Source organism: Myxine glutinosa, chromosome 10 (assembly GCF_964187855.1).
Source record: "Myxine glutinosa chromosome 10, kmMyxGlut1.1, whole genome shotgun sequence".
Taxonomy (NCBI): Eukaryota; Metazoa; Chordata; class Myxini; order Myxiniformes; family Myxinidae; genus Myxine; species Myxine glutinosa.
Window position 1 is genome coordinate 42315430 of NC_136270.1, and position 26162 is coordinate 42341591.

The 26162-nt window shown below is 43.6% G+C and overlaps 1 protein-coding gene across 3 annotated transcripts in view; it reads right to left on the minus strand.

Moving 5' to 3' along the window:
• LOC137434485 (uncharacterized) overlaps positions 1 to 26162 on the minus strand; it is a 73478-nt gene that overhangs the window by 18183 nt on the left and 29133 nt on the right. For 2 of the 3 annotated variants that reach the window (XM_068127536.2, XM_078785586.1), the window contains exons 7-13: positions 25659 to 25778; positions 24494 to 24624; positions 12686 to 12780; positions 12466 to 12520; positions 12088 to 12234; positions 11551 to 11706; positions 9482 to 9593 (exon numbers count right to left, since the gene is read on the minus strand). In XM_068127536.2, the coding sequence (XP_067983637.2) occupies positions 9482 to 9593; positions 11551 to 11706; positions 12088 to 12234; positions 12466 to 12520; positions 12686 to 12780; positions 24494 to 24624; positions 25659 to 25778 (816 nt within the window). The remainder of the gene's footprint in view (positions 1 to 9481; positions 9594 to 11550; positions 11707 to 12087; positions 12235 to 12465; positions 12521 to 12685; positions 12781 to 24493; positions 24625 to 25658; positions 25779 to 26162) is intronic. The other variant, XM_068127538.2, reaches the window with a different exon arrangement.

Here is a 26162-nt window from a genome sequence, read left to right on the forward strand (position 1 = left end):
AAGCTGTTCTGCGTTGGGATTGCGGCGAGTTGCCAGCACTGCTTGGTGAATCATCAGAGTGTCTGCCTCCTCATGATTATTGTCTTCAAAATGCACGCCTTTGTTACTCTTGGCCTTTCCTGCTGCACATATAATTATCAGCTTGGAGGCATCTCTGTTGTACTCCAACGTTTTCTCAGCCAGATATTCTGCCAAATCTGACTTTGTCTGATCGTGTGACAAGAACCGCTTCATGGTGATGTGTTGGATCTTGGTATTGTCCTTCACTTGGTACTGGACTGGATTGTGCCCCCCTCGTCTTTTTTGTCTTGTGCTTTGCTTCAACGAATCGGCCTTGTAAGTATCAAACACGAGGATAACTTCGTCAAAATGTCTTGTCAGTGACATCAATCTGGTATTAAAGCTGACACTGAGATCTTCAACGGTTACTGTTGCAGCTGGTTTTGTCGACAATTTCTGTACAAGAACCATGGCGTCGACTACTGCTATTTTCATAGCTGCAGAGTTATGGACTTGAGCTTGAGGACTTGAGGTCGGAGCTAAGTCACCCGGAGCTAAGTCTCCATGTTTCACAAGGAGATGGATTAACTTTGACTTGTCAAGGCAAGGAAGCAGGTCACCGTTTGGTGCGAACAAGGCGCGAGGTGTAAGGGTGAATTCGTAGTTGCCTATTGCGTCTTTCTGGTCAACATCACGGCTTGATTTTGTCAATATCATCAGCCTTCCATACAAGTCTTTTGTTTCCTTCAAGTCGACTGACTTGTCCCTGAGCATGATCTTGGTCTTCTTCACACCAGACAAGTACATCGTGTTGTTTTCTTTTTTCACGGGTGCAAATAAGCTGACTGTTCCGTTGATTCTTTCGTCAACATACTCTTCGTACAAGTGTTGACCAATGTTGTCGATATTCAGGATTTGTGACGTGTGCTCCTCTGGGACATAGGCATGTGTGATCAAGTTGTATATGCTATTTCCTTCTGTGGTAAATGGATTGCCATGACTCATGATAGCAGCCTTGATCTTTTCAACCGCTGTATTGTTCAGATTCACTGCCCTCGGACTAAGTTCGTGGTGTTCTGTCACTTTGTCTGTTTTGGTGTCGAACTGATCTTTGAATTCTCTGGTCAGCCGTGACAATTCTGGAGAGGCCATAAAGAATCTCTGCCTTGCATTGGCATTATTGGAGATGCCTGGAAGTCCAGAATGAACCTTCATTGCTCTGTTTTCCTGTTCACAAGCGTGGTCTGCACCGATTGATACAAAGGGGATGCTAGATTTCGTTACTGAGATATTTCCATTCTCGAGTTCCCTGTATGTGGCCGGATGCGTCTTCCTCAGGTCATACATATCTGCTATGTATCGCGGCCAAAGACGTTTGTATTTGATACGATCCATGGAGAAAAATAGCTTGCTGAGTGCCTCACCAGATTCGAGGTGGAGTTTGAGATCTGCGTCCCGAGAAGCTTCCACAAAGAACAGAATTGTCTCCACTCGATGCAGGTAATTCATCAAGGACTTGAACATGGCTTTTTTGGATTGTTCTGTTTCCCAAGTCTTGAATATGTTCACAACATCAGCTGTAGTGATGACATTCAACAGTTTTGTGTTGGCTTCTTTCACACTTGTGGCTTTGGTGAACTTGTCCTTTTCTGAACATGCCTCGTCTATTTCTTCTGACATATCTGAGCAAACGGCTTTCAACTGTGGATAATCTTTGAAGAACAGGTCCAGCGCCATTTCATAAAGTGCTATATATGAATAAATATGAGCACGGAGAGTGCGTTTGTAATGCGAACATCTCAGGATCTGCCTTGTTGTTGAAGGTCCGTAGAGGTCGGCCTCTATCCACGCGTCATCAATACCTGAGTTCTCAATGGAAGTACCCAGGGCTCTCAAAGCAGCCATGACCACATGTAGCTCGCCAAGCCGAGGTACAACGGTACCTTTCAGGTCTGGCCTTGCATCCAGCAGCCTTATCACCTTTTCATAGAGGGCCATATCCCAGGAAATGACTGTAGGGTGACTTGTACCAACAACTAAGTTCTTTAGCTGAGTTGTCTGAGAGATGACGGTCAGAAGAGTCGACCACTCGTGTGCTACTTCAGGTAGAAGGGGTAAGACTCCGACTTGTGTCAAACTGTGACTACCCGACAGCAATGAGTGGTATCCTGCCCAACCAGGTATATATGTGCTGTTTGATTTCTGCATTCTGGTGATCATAGAAGCAACCAACCATCCTAGATGTGTAAGGTGATACGCTGGTGATATACCATCCTTGCTGATGTGGAATGTGTCTGTTCTCTTTATGGTTTTCGGCACCGGCTTGTCACAATGAAGCATAGGAACCTGGTACGGGGTCACTGACAAACTGGTAGTGTCAGCTATGCTCAGTTGTGGCGCCAATGTTTCTCCTTGAGTGTCACGTTTTTGATAAACAGCAATGATTGTTCCATGGGTTGTCCCTTTGCCATCCACGCTGTCTTCAGCAAAGTCTGTGTTATCAGCTGCAAAAAACACAAAAGTTCCCTTCTTCAAAAATGGAGGAACATAAAGTCCTTGGAACTTCAGGGTGTTTTCCACAATGGCATTTGCTAGGGCTGTTTCGAGGTGCATAACACGACTGTACGAGACACAGTAACCTTGAGAGCAGAGACTTTCCAGGAGTTTCTTGTTTCTTGTGTCATGGTGAACTGCCAAGGCTAATCCTAGAGACTGTGGAGTTTCTTGTGATTTGGTTGATCGGAAGGTCGCAGAATCAGTTTTGGGCCTATAGTTCACTTGCTTGTCAGATTTGAATCCACCCAATAGCATCTGACTAACAGTGAGTACTTCTCTGTTAACGTGAGTGGTTCGTTTTTCAGTTTCTAGTGTTTCTGTTGGCCCCACCATAACCCATCTGATCATTGCGTGGAGTGCTGCTGGAACATCATCTGTGCTGCTAGTGACCTGTATAGCATCGGATGAGTTTTCCTGTTGGTGGAAGTTCTTGATAATTCTGCGCAATGCCTTTGCTGCTTTATAGATAATATTCAGATCGTCTACTTCACTTTCTATCATGGCAGACTGAACCATATCGGATTCGCATGCATCTGGGGAGTAAAGAACAGAAGGTTTTCTCCTGTCCTTTTGCCTAACAGACGTTACGTGTGGTAGTTCTAGAAGAATTCTCTCCTTGAGCCAGTGTCTACTATATGCAGGGAAGTGGTGCGCCAATGCATCTGTGCCACCAAGCAAGTTGATGTATGTTGTTTCAATATGTGCCATGGATAAGTATTGTTTATTCTGAGTTTGACAGTCGACAAGGCTAATCAACTCAATCAAACATGATGTTTGAAACGGATGACCTCTCTCTGTTGTTCCCTTGTTATCCTTGGTACGTAACACATGGAATACATTTGTTGTCCAACATGACTTGTGGTATTGAACATCGATTGCATGTGCATCAGTGGGTGAGATGGATGTGTTTAACCTAGTTTGCAGGGTGAGATTTCCAGACAGCTCCACAGCATCGTGTAATGCTTTCCCACCGTTTTCTGTTCTCAATGTGTACAATTTTTGCTCGTTATCTTCCTGGCAGAAAAAGCAATGTTCCTTAATGAATGGAGCTGTTGCAGAACGTGTAAACGGACTGGTGGTGGAAGTTGATGGTTCGTCCAGTTCTGTGCTTTTTCGCTTTTGTCCACGTTTTTTCTCTGTGTAGGAGCTGGCTGAAATGTGATATTGATGGCGGTCTTTGGCACGTTGTACCTTCTCTTTGTTGGTTGCATTTGAATAACAGATACGATGCCAAACTGCATTATTGAATTGCAGACTTTCACTTGTTTCATCCTTTAAGCGACTGTGAATTTTAACATATTTTCCATCATGGTAGGCTGCTCTATCATTAAGGGTTTGTAGCAAGTGTTCAAACGAGTCCAGTTTGGGCTGCTGGACAAGCGTTCCATATTTTGCTGAAGCGGTTTGACAAATTATGCAGTGCTGCCACTGTGTGGGCTGAGTCGTAACTTCACTCATCTTCTCTCAAGACCTGCAAATATATAAAACGACAACAGGTAAGTAATTGTGAGCTTCATGAGGTTTATTTTAAATGAACTATTAGGTCTGATATAATGACTTTCCATGTACATGAACTGAACATGTTGAAATGATCCCATTTATGACTATGACTGTACTGAGGCGAAACATCACTCAATGTGGTATACATATTCAGAAAAAAACATGTTTCCTGAAAGTGGCCATCTTGAAAATCCGCTGTAGGCTGCCACCTGGTATCCCAGGGTAGGTGTAGATTATTTTAGATGGCTTCATGTGATTCCTCATCCCCAAAAATGTGGGTATAGGTGTTGGAATCAGCACTCTAGGTGGTTCGGATGTTGAGATATCGCGAAAAATAGGTTTCCGATGGTGGCCATTTTGAAAATCCAATATGGCCGCCAAAGAAAAATTTGCGCAAATGTAAACATGGTTTTTCGGATTCCTGGTGCTATAAGCTTTCCAAAAATGTATAGGTTTGCTAATCTCCACAAAAAAGAACGAAATTATAAATCTGAACATAATGAACCTGACTATTAGGACAAGATAATTCATTGTTATGCTGGCAAGATTTAATTCCATGCTCAGGGAGATGAAAATGAGATATTGATGTGGTAGTATACCGGTGAATGTGATAATTCAAATCGAACAAATTGCACAATTGAGATGGGTGGTGTCTGTTCACACATTTATACATAAAAAACCTCATTGATAAAGTGTGAGATCATGTCATTTCAGTAAGTTTCAGTGATGAATAATGCATCGTTTTGAGATACAGCTGGCACCCCACATATCAACTCTACCGCCAAGGGTGGACGGTGGTTATGTTTACACCCGTTTGTTTGTTTGTCTGCGAGCAGGATATCTCAATATATTTTGAACAGATTCAGACGAATGCGTTCTACCGAGTGCCGTTCTTGTTCCAATAAGTTTTATTCTGAAAAAGGAATAAATGATTAAGAGAGACTGAAATGTGTTACTTAACACAAGAGTACCTTTTGATAAATACAATGGAGCGGCATAACAATCAGAGTACATTTGGTGTGAGAAAACATTTCCGTCTTGAAATTATGCCAATATGTTTAGCAACTTTTAACTCCACGAATATGAAATTTCCATGATAATCAACCACAAGTAAAAACAACAAGAAATTTTCATTATTCACCTGGATCTCGACGGTATTTGAAGCTGAACAATTTATTTTGTATTGACAATTATACGAGTAAAATAGCACATTTTTGAATTAGTCTATTTGCTCTAAACCATTCACACATTTGCAAAATATTTTCATTAATAGTACATAATGAGTATAGGTTATCACTATACAAAACATTTGTGTCGTGCACATATAAAAGTAGAGAGTTAATAGAACATGTTGCACCACACAGTGCTTAAGTATATACTTCAAATGAAATAAAATAATGATTTTAAGGATCGTTAAAAACAACTCAATAACTTTAGCGCTACTGAAGCAGTCTTATAACCACCTGATTTAACATATCCAAGTCCTGCTAAACGGAAGGGTTCTGGAAATGGTAGGAAGGTGATTTGTGTTCTACCGTGTTCAAGTATATAATTCAATTCAAATATAACAAAGATGTGAAGGACTGTAGAAAAAAAACATTCCGGAAGTTTTCTGCCGTTGACAAATATCCTGTCTTTTACAGGATCTTAATTAACACGTTATATTATTTCTTGGTGCTGGTTGTTTGTGTCCTTTATGAGGTCCTTAAAACAGTACGTTTCCTGTTTGGAATGATATTCAATTTTGTTTCACTGCAAGACAGGCAGACAAATTTTTTTTTAAATCTTACTCCTCTCTGTGCATGTTCGCTCGGAACGAATTCAGAGCAAAAATTCTGCTAATCTACAGGTTCGTTTTCTGATTCATGTTCCAAATATAATATCAAGTTGAAATTAAGTTGTTCCTCGATCATAAATTGACGTTTTTAACCAGACAGATGGATGGACATGAACCAATTGCTTAACCCTGCTTTTCGCTTTGCATGCACAGGGTAACAAAAGAGAGCAAATTTGCAGATGTGGGAACGTCATCGATATATAATACTAGCTGAAAGCACCCGGCGTTGCCCGGGTTATTTTTGAATGAATTTTCTACTATAATTCAGCTTTTACTCACGGCCATAGAAGATTGACTACTATAATTCAGCTCAGCTTTTAATTGCGAAATGGGCCCAGCCCAGCCGATAAAGGCCTCGACCGGCCTCGCCACCTAGCCTATAACCTTCCCGGGGCCCGTCCCGACATTTTTGGTTCTTTTTGAATGAATTTACTACTATAATTCAGCTTTTACTCGCGGCCGTAGAAGAATGACTACTATAATTCAGCTCAGCTTTTAATTGTGAAATGGTCCCAGCTTGGCCGACGCGGCTTCGACCGGCCTCGCCACCTAGCCTATAACCTTCCCGGGGCCTGTCCCGACATTTTTGGTTCTTTTTGAATGAATTTACTACTATAATTCAGCTTTTACTCGCGGCCGTAGAAGAATGACTACTATAATTCAGCTCAGCTTTTAATTGTGAAATGGTCCCAGCTTGGCCGACGCGGCTTCGACCGGCCTCGCCACCAAGCCTAAAACCTTCCCGGGGCCCGTCCCGACATGTTTTGTATTAGAGGTTTCCTCCTATCTTTCACCGTTCAGAAGATTAGCTTGCGCAGACAAACAAACAAAAACTTTCTTTTATAATATAGAGAGATAAACAATAATGGGTCCAGAAGATAACCATGAGGAATTCCACCAGGGTAATCTTAAATTTAGATAAAAGACCGAAAGTCTAACAGCGGCGTAGCCGGGCTTGTTTGATACTTTAGTTGAAGATAGTATGACCTGGGTGGGGGGATACCAGTTAGCAAATAATGTAAGTATTAATTATTTTTTTTGCATTGAGGCACTGGTTTATTCTATGTTTTGAGTCAACAATGAACCAACCATACACCGCTTCAATCTAGAAACTTTGCAATAATGACAAAAGGATTGCAGTGTTACGATTATATTTACAATGTTATTAGTATTAACACTATTATTATTATTATTACAAAAACAATACTACTGTATTAAGAAACCTGGGTTAATTTGTCTGTAGCGGCTTGAAGGTGAGGCATGAAGGCATGAAGCCTGAGGCCTATAAGTACTGTGTCGTTGGAAGACCCTTAATGCCGATGCTTTCATATTAGATGGTCATTTTAACTTTTGGTTTGTTTGTGTTTCACACGAAATGAAAAACGTAAAGGTAGAACATGGCGATTGTGATATATGACAGGTTTGACGATATGTTCGGCCTGAAAGAAATTGAAATCAAAATGGCGGTATGTGGAGTCAGCCGCCATACCGCCGTAATGACATCACATCACCCATCATGTGACCAGATCCTCAGCTCTGATTGGTGTACGTTTGAGGGGACATACATACGGATGGACAACACTGCTCTAGATGGCTTTGCCCTATGGGCTACACCGTAAAAATTAATACTTTGTGCACTGGATGCGACCATCTAAATAACTTGTAAACCAATCATGAGCTACCACTCTCCTCCTCCCTCCCGAATCCCATAATACAATTTTGACAACATAATTTTGTGATTAATCAAGCATATCAAAGGCATTGGATAAATCAATGAAAACCCCAATAGCATAACAATTATTTTCAAAAGCATCAGTAATTTTGTTGGTGTAGATGTCGAGTGGCCTTTTTGGAATTCGTATCAATTCTTAAAGAGAATTGAATGCAGTATTTATCTAAAAATGTAAGCATTATTGGATATATAATTCATTCTAACAATTTTGAAAATACAGAAAGTATCGAAATTGGATTATAATTTGTAACTTCCCTTTTAATTTAACACAGGCATGACTTTTGCTATCTTCAATTTATCTGGGAATATCAAAGACAAATTACAAATACAAATTCACAAGATTTTCCATGAGCCTTTGATCACAAACAAGAATGACCGCACTGTGGTCACAACCTGCGACAAAATCTGGTAACGGGCCAATTGGGAAACACCCATTTAATGCGCTATTAAAAAATTTACTCGACACCTCTCACCCATGTCAGCCTCCACCACGGTTATTTCAGAACAAGCTGATTCGTCACACGGTCACGGATTGTTTAACCTCAATGGGGCTGTTCAAAATTACGCAACGATTTTTTTGATAAAATCTGACACCCCCACTCCAAGTGGTGGCACAGTTTTAATCACGAGTGAAGCCCATTTTACTCAGTTGTGGGAGAGGTAACAAATTATGCATGCGGATCACATTGTGAGTAACAGCCGATGGAAATGAGATGATGTTTAACACAAAATTCCCACACGAATGCTTTAGGGAGGAGGATAGTGTGTGTGCTGATGGCTTGATTAAACCTTACTAATAATTTTTATTTGACATATGATTAGATTTTCTGGGGTTCATCATCGTGAGTAACACTTGACCCAAACAAAGCCAATGGAAACATGATGCAAGAAACTCAGGCAGCGTATAATGAGCAGAGGCCCACAGGCCTGATCTGATGTCTTAGTCCCACCAGAAATTTTGTCTGGGTGCCATGGTGGATGTAGTCAAGTGACAAATATGGGTGGGGTGCAACAGCTGTTCAACCAAAGTGTGAAAATTTCCAAAATCGACCCCAACCAAGAACCACAACAACAACAACGACCACATGGAACTCTTGTAGACATGCGACATGTCACAGGTAAAACACAAACAATAAAATAAGGCTCAGCACATTTTGTACACTGTGTGAGCATTCTGTCCACGATGTGAAATTATGTCGATACATTTAGCAATTTTCTTTTCAAGTTCTCACACTTTGTTGACCGTTTAAGTTTATATGGTAGACAAAATGTTCCCAGCCTCATTTCATTGTTTGTGATCAAAGGCACATGGAAGAGCCTGTGCATGTATCAAACGTGAGGCAAAGACGTCAGCAAACATTTGGAGGCAATTAAATGAATTACAAGAATATTAGGAGACAATGGACAAAAACGTAAACTTCCGAAATGGGATTTGAACCTGTGTTCCTAGAATCACAAGCCATTAGTTCAAGTTCAAAAAGCACCAAGTGATCATCCTCCGTGCAATCACCAGGCCTTTGGCTTTGTCCGTGCCAATCTGAGGATTAATCCTAAATTCTCATATGCAAGCAGGTCATAGTGAAAGCTTTATGCGATTTATAACATGTGAGCCTCAGCAAAAAAAAAAAATGCATTTCCTGATTTATATCCCTCATTTACAATGTCACAGCGTAAAGGTAACACTGTATCAGAAAACGCGGAGAACGATATATGTATTGCGGCATAAAAATCATAGAAATATGTTCCAGCAATAAATCTACATAATTAATACCCAACCAAAAGAGTTTATTGCTATTTTGGCAAACGTAATCTTAACAAGTGCACAATACCGTAGATTTAAACACAAGCAAACTTACTGTGTTGGACAGATAGGAATGCGTTTTTCCACTTTATCTGGAGATGTCTCCAGGTTGTCAGGACACTCCAATTCATCTTGATCTTCACCATGTGCTGGCACTTTAGCCCCTGCTAGTGAAAGATAATTGTGGGCAAATGCTCATTTTATCAGCAGCACACTTTCACGTACTTCCTTTATCAAGAGAGGACCTCACTGGTTGATGTATTTGCTTAGAGATGCACTAACGATTGATAGGAATTGATTACGTCTTTTAGACATAGATGAAACAAAATCAGAAAAAGGCAAATTAAGTTTTCAGAGTTTGTAACAATCCACACCCTGTGGGTATGATGTTCATGAATGTATCATCTTCGATTTTTTCAAATGATGTCATCTGAGATGCTTTACATCAAGAATCCCCCGACTGTCCCCCTGCCCCGTTCAAGTCTCTCTCACATGCCCACCCATTTCAAAATTTCCAGTTTTTCTTTCCTGAGAGTTTACTTCTGTATCGAACCATACCCTTCATTCTTCTCCACACCAATTTTCATCCATCTCCCTCGATTTCGTCCCTCAACACTGCTGCTGGTGCTTTCCCCCTCCTTCTGCTATTCCTTTTGTTCTGTTGCATCCTGATCCATTCTGTATTCTAGCTCTTTCACGAGCCTTCAATTTGTATACAAAAAAGGCAATACTAGCAATGGACACAACTTAAAGGTCACACTGCTTTCAAAAGAACTGAGATAATGTCCTCGAATGCCTGGTGGAATTTTTTCATGTTTGTAAACAATGCAAAGCTCTCGATGGTGTCATATCTCCTTATTTTTTTGTATACAAGATCGAGGCTCGTGTAAGAGCTAGCACATTAAGCACATAAAATACAAAAAACATAAACGGACACATAAAACAATAAATGGAGGGCGAGACAAGGTGGGGAGAGAGATGGAAGCACACAAGCACAACAGTAGAGATTAGGTACATCGGGAGATCTGTGGAAGGGAGAAAGGAAGGGGGTACACGGTACAAATCAAATTGACACTACTACTCTATCCATGAAAGAGAGAGTGGTGTCCCTCAAAGCAGTGTCTTGGGACATATCCTGTTCCTGGTTTATACAAATGACCTATCGTTCTTTGGAAAACCCCTTATATTACTTTGCACATGACTCCACTCTGTGCTGGAAAGTCCTTCACATCAATGACAGACAAGCTGCAGCTGCATCATTTGTCTGCCTTTGTTGTTGGTCTCCTCCTCTTCCCTTTACAGTGTCTTCAGAAAGTATTCACACCACTTGACTTTTCCACGTCTTTTTCAAGAAATGTAAATCTTCAATGCAGTCTGAGGTATTTTGCACTTGAAAGCAGGTTCTCCTCAAGGATTTGCCTGTATTTAGCTCCATTCATTGTTCCCTCTAGCCTTACAAGTCTTCCAGTCCCTGCCGCTGAAAAGCATCCCCATAGCATGATTCTGCCACCACCATGCTTCACGATAGGAATGGTATTAAATGGGTGATGACCTGTGCTGAGTTTCCATCAAACGTAGCACTTTGCATTCAGGCCAAAGAGTTCAATTTTCATCTCATCAGATTTTTCGGGGTACCTTTATCGTGAGTAATACTCGACACAAACAAAGCCAATGGAAATCTGACGCAACAAACCTGGGAAGTGTATTAATCAGCAGAGGCCTACAGGCCTGATGTTTTCAGCCCAACAGAAAACCAAGATGGTGGCCATATTATTTTGTCTGGGTGCCATGGCCATGGTGGGTGAAGTCAAGCAACAAATGTGGGTTGAGTCCGACGGCTGTCCGACCAATGGGTGCACATTTCAAAAATCGATCTCCAACAAGAACCACAAGCACAACAATAACCACACAGAGCTCTTGACGACCTGCAAATAAAAATTGGTAATGCTGGAATCTCTAGATTAAGCTCCTAGTCCTGCTAAAAGGCATTTCTGTGATTAAACGGACATAATGTTTTACAAAAGATATGTCAAGCCTCTCACCCTTCTGGGGTGATCCCTCTGTCAATAAAACTAAAAGGTCTTCAATCATCAAAAGCTTAACTGTTAACAAATAATGAATCACCTTGTTTTTGTGACGAGTCACACTCCGTTCCAAGTCGGAGCAAGAGACGGGCTGCCTCCAGGCCACTTGGCCGTTGCATCCGTACAGTTGTGCTTGCCTTCCTGCTCTGTGGTGGGCTGCTGTCAGATGGAGTCCAGTCACTCTCCTTAGACTGTCCTGGAATATAATGGCACCAATCGCTGGAATTTAATCAGCGCTATGAGGAGCTCTGTAGTATATAATCATTATCAAAATCGCTGCCCTCAAGGCTGCTGCATTCCAGTCTTCAGATCTCCAAATGACCAACCAATCTGCATTCATATGGCTCAGTCATAGAGAATATAGAGAAGCCAAAAGAGCAAATGCACACCGAGCAGGACATCAGTTACTGCTATTGCAACACTAATGAAAATGTCATGCAGTCCAGATTAATGACAATGCATCAATGAGGGGCAAATGTAACAAATCTATAAAGTCATGAAAGAAAGACACACTCCTTTTATTGATCAAAAAAATAAGATCAGAAGCTGAACTTCCCCATCATTCTGCCATACACACCTGCACGGGGACACTTTGGGGGCCTACCCCGACGCACATTCTTCTGACTGGGTAAGCCTGAATGCAATTGCTCATACGTTTTCTCTTCGACTCCAATTGTTTTCAAGAGTTTCTTAAACCTCAGTAGATCTAAAGGCAATCTGTTTTCTGCACGGGCAACATGACAATGAAATGTTAAGAAAGAATCTGCAGTTAAAAAAACCTATTCCAATAATTAGCAGATCACAAAAAGGATTTTATGCAATTTAGCAGCAGAATACAACAGTAAGAATAACATTGTTTTGCAAATTCTCCTTAACTGCGTGAAACAAAATCTGTGATTATTGCAAGTCTGCGTAGTATTGGTTTGAAAACGTAACGTACGAATAAATCACTCACGGAAAGCCTTGTCAATTCTCCAACCATTCTGTCGTTCCTCTTTCTTGAACTTGTTCTGTGCAAAAGATTCCGATGCAATTACATCGAAATCTTTCACTCTTTTAACTTAATTCAACAATAAATGATTCACTCTGGTTACACCCTTGGGATAGCAATGTATCTTGGGGAAATATAAAGGTATCTTAAAGGTTAATGAGACAAAAGGCATGTTTGTCCTCACCTTAATGTCCAAACGGCTTCGATTTGGGAAGAGCTGCCCAATAGTAGAGAAATCAGTGCCTACAGTACTGATCGCCAAGAAGAAAACCTCCGTCTCTGATCAGTAGGAAAAGGATCCGGAAACAAAGGAATAAAGAAAAGGATGACAATGCAAGTACGTTTTTACTATGCAGATATTCTTAGCTTAATTATTGAAACAATGAATGAAAGAATGAATCCTACTATTAAATTGTAATTGGTCACGGGCTTTGAAACCAACATTAATTTTTTATTACGGACCCTATTCCCTTATGAACAAACACTTTCAAATGGAACACCTCACCGCCATTAAAGCAGTTAAATTGCATCAGATATGGCAATAAAGGTGAATTGATGCTCCCAGCATCCTTCAGACTCATCATTGGCTTCCATAGCATTAACAAATTGATTTCTAAACACTGTTGATAGATTTTAAAACTAAAAACAAACTCATTCTTGCCTAAATTTCTGATTTAATCTCCCCAATACCTCCCAAAGAGGTTCAGTAATGCAAACTCTTGGGTCCCACTCTCAACCATAATCACTCTTGGGAAAACCACATTTCAAAGTTGGCCCCCAAAGCCAGATCCTCCATCGGGCAAAGTTCTTCCATGGTACACCTGTGCTCCTATCTACCTACAAGGCTTTCATCCACAGCCTCATCGAGTATTGCTCACCCATCTGGGCTGGCTCCCCTGCCTCACATCTAGCTCAGCTTGATGCCGTGTAATCCACAGATTTCAAGATCATTGAAATCTCTCATGATGAAGCTGAGTCTATAGGCCTATCACTTCACCATCGCCGACAGGTCGGTGGTCTCTCTGTCTTCTTCCACCTCATTTCTGGTCTTGCCCTCTCCGTGCTTTGTCCCCCTCCCCACCCCACTCCAGGTATCTACAGGATACCTACGGTTAATCAGCAACCCCCTTCTCGTGAAACTGCCTAAATCTAGAACCACTGCTCACCTCCAATCATTTATTCCTCTTTTTTTCCCTGCCTGTGGAACAACCTTCCACACACTCTCCAATCTCATTCTTCCCTTCAGGTCTTCAAGACAGCTGTTCACCACCATCTCAAGTCATCCCCCATCTAAAACCATGATCTTTTCTACAACTGTTTGCTTGGTCTTTCGAAGCTGTCCCGATCTTCACGCATGCTCGAAGTTAAGTAATTGTTCACAATTGTATTTTTGTAGAAACTGTATTTATCTTACGTGTGTGTACCTATAGTGCGTCCCTTGGAAGATTAATCGGTGTTAATCTTTCATACCTGTATATAATAGTCGAGTATTTCGTGCCGCGTTATTTTGCGGCCTAGTTCTTGAAGCTTCCTACCTTGAGGCTTGTTTTATCCCAGTGGTCGATTGTGGTCCTTCTCTCGTTCTCTCAGTTTTTTCCCAGTCTTTTCACCCCACACTTCCGTGTTTAAAATCTTAACTAAAAAAAACCCCCAAAAAACCCAAAAACATTTCCTTCTTTGTACTTTTTGTTTGTTCGTTCTTCGACCACGTGTTTCACCCCCATTTCACCCCCATTTTCACGCCATTCCCCAGATCTGTTTTGCCCTGTTATTTTTGCTGACATCTTTTGCCCTGTTCACGTGACTCGTGGTTGTCCCTCGAGGCCCTCTCCCCGTTGGTATTTTTGTGAATATTAGATTGTTCTTCACGGTTCTGTTTAAATATGTTTAAACTTTCCCCTGCAGTGTTTTATTCAGTGGTATATTACAACACCCTGTTTTTCTTCCTAGTTAAAAGGCTCTTTTCAATTTCCTCTCCAACTCATTCCACTTCAAAAACTAGAGGTTCCAGGGAACCTGAACTCAACTGGTCTATATCAATATGGTTAGAATATGCATAATAGAACCACAAACTATATAGTTTATATGTGCGTTTATATATTTATATGTGCGTTTATATGTGTTTTCAAATATCTTTAAGTGGCAAAAGGCACAAGTTTCATCAAATTTGATCAGTATTTGTGACTTTTAGAGCTTGGACATCGTCCAAACTGATGTTTATGGGTCAAGTCATGTCATAGATCATGACGAGGTCATTTTTCGGACATCGTCAAAACCCGTAATATAAGTGTTGAGGTTTGTTACATACTGTCTACACACCAAGTTTCAGCCTTCTAGCTACATTAGAAAGTACCAGATTGACAAAAATTGATTTTTCAATATGGGCGCCCTGCCGCGCCGATTTTTGGGCGTGCAATGCCCAAATGCAATCCCAAACGAGTTTATGTCTTAAAGATGCTGCATAACAAGTTTCATCAAATTTAATCAATATTTGTGACTTTTAGAGCGTAGACGTCGAATACGACAGACGACAGACAGACAGACAGACGGACGGACAACGGACGACGGACACTGGGTGTCTGTTACGTGCTCCTCCCCGACCACCAGGTCACGGTGTACCTCCAAGCCCCGAGAGGAGTCACGGCACAAAAATGTGTTATTCTGTATGTCAAAGATCAAGGGAGAAGCCACCCCAATTGTTACTCACAAACAAATATTGTATTAAGATCATACAAGAATAACAGTACAACAATAATAGTATTCAAAAGTACAATCAATATGTCCTATGATGGTACCATCAGTTTTGTAATATTTAACTCACTGTGCTCCAAGTGAGTGAAACACAAACATTCCCCAATGTCTCTTATTCCCGGCTTTGAGACGAAATTGATTTGCTCCAGCGATCGCCAGAACGAGGTCCAATCGAGACCAGAATCCCGTGCGGATGGCAAATACAGTCACACAGCCAAAGTTGCACAAAGGCGCCCTCAAGGCGACTGGGAAATCCAAAGGCGCCCTACAGGCGACTGAGAGATCACACCCTCGGGTATGGACGAAGTAACCTTCAAAAAGCCACGTCACACACACGCCCCAGATCGATGTCTGAATGCGGTGACAATAGTGGAAAAGAGACGAAACCGCGAGCGAAGCACAAGTCCTGCGCGAGTCAAAATGGCCGATGGCCCGGTCTCGTGGCACAATGGTACGACAATGATTCTCTCCTGAATCGATCGCAAAACCTGACACGTAGGTTAATCTGTCACAGCGCCAACCACTCTGTCGTATGAATCCCTTTCCCGGAAACCCGAAAGTTCACTAGTGACTCTGGCTCGCCAACGTTCGCTCCAGACCAAGCAGCCGCTATGCTTCTTGTCCGACCTCTCTCGCTCCGCCCTCTTTTCTTCGTCCTCCGGTTCCCGATCCGGTTTCCTGTTTCTTTTAACATTAACTTTTTTACCTTTTGAAAACAGCTCCTGGACAATAAACCTTTTGAAAGCAATAATAGTATATGGAATCAGAAATATTTACAGTGGATGCAAACCACCACAACGGAAGGGACGAATCTGTAACAGTGTCGCCAAAAACTCAGCTGGACATAGTCCAGTTGAGGTAATAAACCCAATTTGTTATAAATGTTCGTCTTTCATTAATCTTCTACTTTCTAAATGCCCCCCTTGCCCCTCCCCTCCAAATCTCCCCCCTTGCCCTCCCCCCTAACCCTCCCCCCTAACCCCTCCCCTTCAAAACTCCCCCCAACCCCTCCCCTTCAAATCTCCCCCCCCCCAACCATCCCTCTCCAATTCTCCCCCCTCCCACATCCTTCTCAAAGCTGCCTCCTCCCCACTTCATCTCCCTTCTATCTCAAACCTCCACCTCCCCCAACCTTCTACTTTCCTCCCCCCAACCCCCCCTCAAAGAACCCCTCACTGTGCATCATCCTATCACCATCAAACCTTTCGCCCTCCTCATCCTTCCCTTTCTTGTAACTCTTCTGTAATCTCCGACACAGTATCAACTGCTCTCCCGACCTCCCCCTCTCATCCTTCATCTGGCCCTACCCCTCCCCTCTCCTGCACCCGATGCTCCCCCTCTCTCCTCATTAACAATATGGACCTCAAACATCCGGGTCCTTTGCTCAAACCTGATTGATCTCTCCATTCAGGTTGCTTCTGACAATTCAGACTTGATCTGCTTAACAGAAACTTTCCTCCTTCAAGATGTATCTGATTCCTCAATATCTCTTCTTGGTTACTCCCTCCTCCAGTATGATAGACCTGAACCTCGTCCTGGTGGTGGGGTTGCTATCTTTATTAAAAACTCTCTTTCTCACTCTCCTTGCACTGCCTTCTCTCCACCCCACCCCCAGGAGTATCTCTGGCTACGGCTTCCTCTCCGCTCCCACCTTTTGTTCATACTAGTAGAAGTACCCGGCATTGCCGGGCTGGGGGGGGGGGGGAGGGGGAAGGGGGGGGAAGGGAACGGGGGGGAGAGGAGGAGAGGGAGGGAGGGGGTGAGGGGGAGGGGGGAGGGGGAAGGGGAGGGGGGAAGGGGAGGAGGGAGGGTGGAGGGGGAAGGGGAGGGGGGAAAGGGAGGGAGAGGGGGAGGGGAGGGGAGGGGGAGGAGGGAAGGGGAGGGGGTAGGGTGGAGGGGGAAGGGAGGGGGGAAGGGAGGGGGAAGGGGAAGGGGGAGGGGAAGAGGGGGAAGGGGAGGACTGAGGGGGGAGGGGGAGGGGTAGGGGAGGGAAGGGGAGGGAGAGGGGGGAGGGGGAAGGGGAAGGGAGGAAGTGGAGGGCCAGTCAACAATGACGTTGCAGTTCTCATGGGAGGAGAGCAGCACAACAATCGCGACATCGTCCTGCATCTTCGCAACAACAGCACGAAGCGGATTTTGGAGACTCACCGATCCTGTGACGCCCTCCAGTACCGGCGTTGCCGGGCCGGGGAAGGGAGACCCATACATTCCCAACCCGTACATTCGCCCTCTCGACTCAAGCTCACTCGGACAAAAGCCTCGCACAAATTACACCGTGAAGGCCCAATGGCCATGTCCATGCCACAAATCAAGTACGTGAGCGAGTCTGGCGCACTGAATTGAAAATATATAGAACGCTCATACTCCGTGAAAAGTGTAGCCGCCGTGTCGCCATCTTGGTTAGCACGACTCGACCAACTCGCTTCGCAGATCCCGTTTGTTTTGAACATGTCCCAGATTTTAAAAGTGAGACAACTGTTAAAATGCCATTTTGTGTGGCAATAAACTGCTTCAATCGGTTAAGGAAGGGTTGTGGAAAGACGTATAATTCACATCACACAAAATCGACAAAAATCGACACAAAACACGATCGCACAAAAGGTGAAAAAACGCAATCGCTTTTCGCTCTGAATTACGTGCAAACGCGTGACGGAAATCACCATCGCCCAGCATCGAGTGCCAACGAAGATGGCGCCCAGTAGCTGCATCTCCACCTATGTGGTGTGAATGGCAATGGTCATTCTATATATTTTCCGTTCAGTGGTCTGGCAGCGAGGATGGAACATCACGTGATCGCTCTGAGGGAATCAGCGAGCTGCTCTGGCACCGGCTGAGATTCCGTGTATGATGTTCCTCGCTGAAATGCGCTGAGGTAAATATGAATAAAAAATATGGATCTCGTAAAATAATTCTAGGTAGGCCATGTCCTTCCCAGGCTCAAAGGCCATGTCTATGCCAAATATCAAGCACGTGAGCCTCTCCGTTTAGGAGTCTATCGGTAACATACACACACACACAAACTGTGTTTTATTTATATAGATGTGTTCTGTACCATCCTCCAAACAGTGATGACTCCATTTACATGTCGCTGTCTGACAACATGGACCAACTTCTATCAACTCATCCCAACTCTCTCTTCCTGATATGTGGCGACTTCAACTGTCATCATGCCAGCTGGCTGGGTGTGGGTTCCTCTCTCACCAGCCATGGCACCTCAGCAAAGGACTTCTCCGACTCATTGGGACTGACACAATCTGTCAATTTCCCGACCCGGATCTCAGTCAATGGAGTATCTTCTCTTCGAGACTTGGTTATGTCAAACTTCCCTGCAAATGTCTGCCGCTCTTCTTCTGCTCCAATCGGTTCTTCTGATCATGTGCTTGTTAAAGTGGCCATCTCTCTGGCCATTCTCAGAGAGCCTCCTCAGCGTCGTCGAGTCTGGCATTTCACTCAGGCCGACTGGCACGGACTGAAAGCAGCCATCAATCATCTGGACTGGTCTCCCATCTCTACTGCCTCTGACATAAGTTCTTCCTGGGAATTCTTCCAAAGCAAACTGCTCTCTCTCATGCACAGATTTATCCCATCTCGTCTTCAGTTGTCTTACCCTTCCTCCCGTCCATGGTACACTGAATCTTGTGGTGAGGCAGTTGCCCTGAAACAACTTGCCTTTGCCTCTTGGAAGGCAAATCCAACTGAAGGCAATCTCAGTTCCTTCCACCAAGCTCGGAACGAGTGTGTGTCTACCCTCAGGAGTGCCAGGAAGCACTATCTCTCCACACTCAAGAATGAACTCTCAAACCTGTCTCCTTCCTCCAAATCCTGTTGGCATCTGGTCAAATCCGTTTCTGGTGTATGTTCCCCCTCCATCCCCTCCCTCACCTCAAACGGCCACACGGCTGACTCCGCACGTGAAAAAGCTGAATGCCTCAACTGTGTTTGCCTCAAAATCTTGTGTCCCAAACCCATCTCTCTCTGTTCCCACCTTACCCAGTCGAACCCAACTGCTCCTGTGTCCTTCTCTCCTGACAAGGTGGAGAAGTTTTTGTCAAACCTCGACTCTGATTCTGCAACCGGACCAGACGGCATCAGCCCACGGGTCCTAAAATCCTGCTCTGCCGCTCGATCTCACCCTCTCCCTGTTCTTTTCACGCTCTCTTTTGCTTAAGGTCATCTGCCAGCATCTTGGAAATCAGCAAACATTACCGCTTTACACAAAAAATGTGCAAAAACAGATCCTTGCAACTACAGACCAATCAGCCTGCTTCCAATTATCAGCAAAGTCATGGAATCCATCATTGCTTCGGATATCAAATCCTTCCTCTTCTCCAATGGCTTGATCTCCGATCATCAATTTGGATTCAGAACAGGTCATTCTACTCTGGACATGTTGCTTCTGCTGTCTCAACAATGGATGGAGGTCCTCAATGCCAAACAGGAAATCAGAGCTGTCTCCCTTGACATATCACGTGCCTTCGATACGGTCTGGCACCCAGCTCTGCTCACCAAACTCTCCTCCTATGGTATCCATGGAAATCTCCATGCTTGACTTGCGGACTTCCTCTCTGGTCATAGTCAACGTGTGGCCCTGAATGGATTTCTCTCATCGCCCCTTCCTGTTCTGGCTGGAGTTCCCCAAGGTAGTGTTCTGGCCCCTGTGCTTTTTCTGGTCTTCATCAATGATCTCTCTGACTCTCTGGAAAATCCTCTCTATCTCTTTGCTGAGGACTCCACTCTCTGCCGCTCCATTCTTCATCCCTCAGGTCGGCAGTCTGCAGCCTCCTCGCTCTCTACAGACCTGGACAAAATCACAGACTGGTCAAACAAGTGGAACATGTCTTTCAATCCTGACAAATCTCACACTCTTACTATGCCTCTCCGAAAAGACCGACTGGAAAACCCTCCCATCTACTTTCTCAACAATCCTCTCCAAGAAGTTCTGTCGCTCAAGCTTTTGGGTCTCACTATCTGCCATGATCTTTCTTGGGAAAACCACATTTCCAAGCTGGCCTACAAAGCCAGTCACCGAATGGGCATCCTCCATCGTGCGAAGTCCTTCCTTGGCACACCTGAGCTCCTCACCACATGCAAGGCTTTTATCCGCAGCTCAATGGAATACTGTTACCCCCTCTGGGCCGGTGCTCCTGCCTCACACCTAGCTCGGCTTCACGCTGTTGAAACCAAAGCTTTCAGAATCATTGGAATCTCCTGCGATGAAGCTAACTCCGAGGGCCTTTCACTCACTCACCGCAGGCAGGTTGGTGGTCTTTCTGTCTTCTACCGACTCCTCTCCGGCCTTGCTCCCCCAACTCTCTCTGTGCTCTGTCCCCCAAATATTCCTACAGGTCGCACAAGATCTGCCAGCAACCCACTTATGGTTAAACTGCCAAAATCTAGGCTCTCTGCTCACCTTCACTCTTTCATTCACCTTTTCTCCCACCTCTGGAACAAACTCCCCCACTCCCTTTAATCCCACTCCTCCCTCTAGGTCTTTAAAACAGCTGTTCACCACCATCTCTTATCTTCCCCCATCCAAAACCTTGATCTTTTCTACCCCCGCTAATTCATCCCAGATACACTTTTTTGAAATTCCAACTTCTTTCCTGGAAGTCCTTGCAGTGTCCATATGTTTTATACCTCTCCCACCTCCCCCCAAGCCCTCTCCCTCCCACAGTTCTCTCGATGTCCCTGCTCTCAAATGTTGCGTTTGTGTCCTTCCCCCTCTCTCCCCATCTTGTCTACCGCTCCCCTTATTTTGTGTTTTATGTGTCGGTTTGACTTTTTGTGTGATTAATGTTAGCTCTTTCACGAGCCTCAATGTTGTATACAAAAAAACCCCAAAAAACAAACAAAAAAAACTGTTAAACCACCTCTCACCCCTCCATGTGAAACACCAGGCTAGCAGTTTATAGCTAGGCTGAGATTCTAACACAGACTGGACAGTGCATAACTCACCGAGTTCTGTTAAACCACTCCTACCCCTCCCAAAATGTTGCTCATGTATGCATCTTGTCCACCCCTTGTATTCTCCCATACCCTTCATCATTTCCTGCATCCCTTGTTTATCCGTCTCTGTCTACCTTCTCCCTCCACTCTGACGTTGTTGTTTCCCCTTTCTCCTACTGTTCCTTTGTTCTGTTGTGCATCTTGGGATCTGTTCTGTGCCCTCACTCTTCCATGAGCCTTAACCATGTATACATATTTTTTAATCACACCTTGCGTAACCGGCAGTACGCCAGTTTTTTCTTGGTAATCCTGGTAATCACTCACACAAGGATAAATACTTTTGGTGATTCCCCAGGGTTTTTATTTCTCCACAAGAGCAAGGCTCATGAATTGACAGAGGGGTAGCAGGGCAACACTTGGGCATAACCAGCAAAGAAACAACAAACAGGAAAGGAAGACCAAATGATAGAAGTGGGAGTAAACATTTAAATCAGCAAGTAAGAGAGTGGAGTTAGGAAGGGTTCATGGGGGTAATAAAGATCATGGGTCAAGATTGGGGATGACATGAAGTGGCAGAGCACCGACTGCTTAAATCTCTAGAGGGAAGAGTGAGAAAATGCCCTCTGGAAGGCGGTTCCATAGACGGGAGAAGCAAGAAACAAAGGAGTTTAGGTGTGCAGTTAGCCTGGATTTTTGAAGTTTGACCAGGAGAGTGTTACTGGAAGAACATGTGTATCCTAAAGTTGTTGGGGAAGGTCAGAGGACTGAGAGAACAATATTGGAGAATATGCGGTTTAAAAAAAAGAAGAGACCACTGGCCTTCCTACACTGTGAAAGCAACAGACCTTGCGCTTCATCTTCATCACAATAGATTCAAATAATGTTGTTGCGAGCTTTAGATTCCACAGAATCCGAAAGAGAAGGATGTGATGCTGGAGTGCCAGCCCATGTTTGAGACCAGTACAGGGTGTCCCCACTTAAAGTGGTTTCGTTATAACGTCTACACTAATTAGATGTCAAGGCTTCACAGAACATCGCGATTATTTATCTATAACTCGCTATTACATCATCATGACATATAAATATCATGGAAAGTCTTTGGTGAATGAATGAATGAATGATCGTTTTAAGGCCATTTTCCCCGCTGGAGCGGGGGTTAGCATTGCGGGCCCCATGACAATCATGGTTCCCTGTTTGAGGCAATGTTTTTATGGGCGGATGCCCTTCCTGACGCCAACCCTTGGTCACGCTCTTAGGATGCGCAGGGATACGATGTACCTATTCTAAATCGGGGTACACACCGTGATCATTCATCCCAGCAAGCTGGTACTCAATTTGCCGACCTCGGAAGGATGACAGGCTGAGTCAAGCCCCCTGGCGTTAATTCAGCGATCAACCGGGATTCGAACCCAGGATCCTAGGATCCCAAGCCGGCACCCTAACTGCTAAGCCAACACCAGACAACACCTCGTATGAAATTTATAAAGGAAAGAAGAGGCAGGGCAGCAAGCAGACAAGCATTGATGCTTTTTCAGGAGGGAGGAAAACAGTCATGTCATCAACCAGTGGAAGCCTTCATGTCACAGCAAGGGAGGGGAGGACACCTCCGGATCCAACGATTCGCCACCCTCCCACTCTCCAACATCCACCAGTGGATTGTTTTATTGTACTAAAGAGTGATTTTTTTGTAGCTTATTTACATGTATTTGCAGTACTGTATTACAATGTACAATACAGAATATATAAGCAATGAAAAATGTGTGAATTTACTTAAATGTGATGCATTGAATGTAGACGAAGGAACCTTACTTACTTACTTACTTACTGCGTCGAGCTAGCTCGGCATTCCATGACACGTTTCTTCCATTCATCTCTGTCACTCATGGCATTAGGTAGTTCGCTAACCAGACACCCAGTATCATTTGTAAGCTTATCGATACATGTTTTCGCAGGTCTCCCTGGTGCCTGTTTGCCGTGAGTTGGTAACCAAAGTAAAACATCGCTTGCGACCTCGTCTTTGTTTCTCCAGCAGTGCCCAGCGAATCTTAATCTACGTTGACGTATGGTTACACTGATTGGTGGGATTTCTGCATACAATTCATATTTTGTGGGGTGCTCCTTCCATGAGATGTTAAGGGCTGCTCTGAGCATGCGAGTGCATGCACCATCCAGGGCCTTTTCTAGTGACGATGTCAAGGTCCATGTAATTGCCCCATTTACAAGAACTGATTCAACAGCTGCTCTAAAGAAGTTTCGTTTCAGCTCCATTGGAAGCGCAGATTTCCAAATCTTGCCCCGACTGTTTAAAGCTCCCCAAGCCTTTCGAAGGAACCTAACCTCACGTATTTACATTCATTCTTGTGAGATAAACTGATCCATTTAACGTCATTTTACTTAAAGTCGTGTTTTCAAGAACGTAACCATGACGTTAACCGAGGACCAATTGTACTCCAACGAGCTATAGACAAATGCCTTGTTCACCGAGTAGCTCCAATATGGCATTCTGTCGATATGCGCATATATTTTGGAATGTTCCCATTTAATATCTGCATAGACCTCTCAATTAAAGTTAAAAAAAACGTTTTTAAAAACACCAAAACGCTGCTTTTCGTGAATTTTTTTCCCAAAAATCGATCTTTTCACAGTATTTTTGTGACTTCTTTCCATTAAGTTTCCTTGCACTGTAAAGCACTTCAAGATTTTAATCCAAAAGGAAAAGTGCTACATAAGAAACCTATTTTAATGATCCATTGATTTTCACCCCCTGTCAACTCACTCTTCCACTAACCAAGATTTTATCTACAAACAAAATGTCACATGGCAGTTTGTCAAATATGTATAAAGCACCCCCCCCCCCCCCTTCTCACAAACCTCCACCACTACCCCTCCCTTATTTCCACTTGGTTCAGACATCTTCTTGAACACTTCAAGGAACACAATATGGTTCCTCTCCACCAATTTGGTTCCAAATTTGGTTTGGTTCAACACAAGTATCTCATGAATGGTGAAAGTTTGTGTACCTGTTTGAACAACGATACTTTTAATACTAGGAATGGGTGCAATCAATAAAGAGTCGAGAAAAGGGGAATTATGACAAGAATAATTACGAGATAGGTATGAAAACGAGCCAAACCACGAAACCGAAACCGAAGGGGACCGAAAAACAACAACAACCACGGTTCCCGAAAAAGGCCAACCCCCGCTTGCGGGGGAAAATGGCCTCTAAAGGTGGTTTTTTTTTTTTTTGTTAATGAAAACGAGCGTTCAAAGAAGCATTTTGAGAAACTCGCCTCACCCAAATCACTCCACTGACGACTCTGGTGACTCTTACGGAAGCTCGAGTATTTGGTATCGGAGCCATACTCGTACACAGGGTCATTGCTGATGGGAGTAGCACCGTCCAAGCGTGAAACCTCGACAGTCACACTGGAGGAGCAATAATATAACCATGGTAACTAAGAACTCCATGGTAACAGCCTCATCATCTAAGAACATTTAGAAACAATTTACTGTATTTGAAAGTGACTTGTGAATCTAAAAGTGTGTTAGCATTGAAGGAAAAATAAAAGAAACATGGTAGACTCGATAAAAGTATGTGAAAAACAAGAAAAATTGTAAAAAGCAACAACCTGGTGAGCACTTCTCCTAAAGGTAATCCGATGCGTGTTTCCTACAACTCGCATGTCGCTCACACCACATGTACCTGTGCTCCCACCTCCACCCCCAAAACCCCTAGCCTTAAAATTAACACTGTGTACGATCACTTAAAATGCTTCACACAATACATGGTCATCGCAGAAGTTACATGAAGTCAATGCATTTTTTTCTTTTTTTTGTATACTGAATCGAGGCTCGTGAAAGAGCTGACATATACTTCACAAACAAATCAACCAGACAAACAAAATATATAAAAAGAGTTGTTATTTTCTTGAATTCGTCACTTGAAATGCTTTTTATTTTGGATTGATGTGTTTAAACCCTCATAACATTCTTAATGTATAGATGATGTAATATATAGCTCTTTTTAAATCAAAATGTATAATTTTGGCTTGTAATTGCAATAAAAGAAAGTCTTGCAATATTTACGTTGTTTGGGGGCCAGACATGCGGCCCCCTGATTAGTTTAGTTTGCCCAACACTGTTTATAAAGCCACAAACTATATTGTGGTTCTCAAACCATCATGCAATCTCATGATCCACTTACACCAGCCATGACGAATAACCTTTTGTACAAACCATATTTTAGCATTCTCTTCTGAAACGCTCATAATAATGCTTCGAACCCACGTTCAAATCCCTCGACCACACGTTTGTCCATATTGCCTTCCAATAGCCGTGTAATTGATGTCTGCTCATGTCTTTTTCCTGCATGTGACTTGTGTACAAGGTCCAATATGAGCATTGGATCAATGCAAAAAAAAAAAAAAGTGCGTTATCTCTTCATTATTCTGAGAACAGACCTCTCCTCATTTAAAACAATGGATCCGTCTTCAGCCACGCGGACCTGGGGTGCAACCATGGCTTCTTCCCCGCCGGCATCATCATTCGTCTCATCTTCGCTGCTGTTTCGGTGGAGAGGCCTGGGGAGTGGGGGGAGGGGGGGGGGGTTCCGTATTCAGTACAAAGTACAATATAGGTTAACAGTACCTTGACAAAGGCTTGTGTTTCTGCACTCAGCTTCCCAGTATAACCTGCAAAACAGATCGATCGAGTTAAAGCACTTTTTACTGTCAATGAAAGGGGAGGGGGGGGGGGGGCTGCTTTATGCTTTACTGCTTGCTTTTGTGTGGCCTTGGATGGCTAATAAGAGTGCTGACATTGCAGGTGCTATTTGTCTCCACTGTTGTTCAGGCGAGTCGCTGTTGTGATTTGGCGTGTGTGTGTTACTGTGCACGTGTGTGTGTGTGTGTGTGTTACTGTGTGTGCGTGTGTGTGTGTTACTGTGTGTGTGTGTGTGTGTGTGT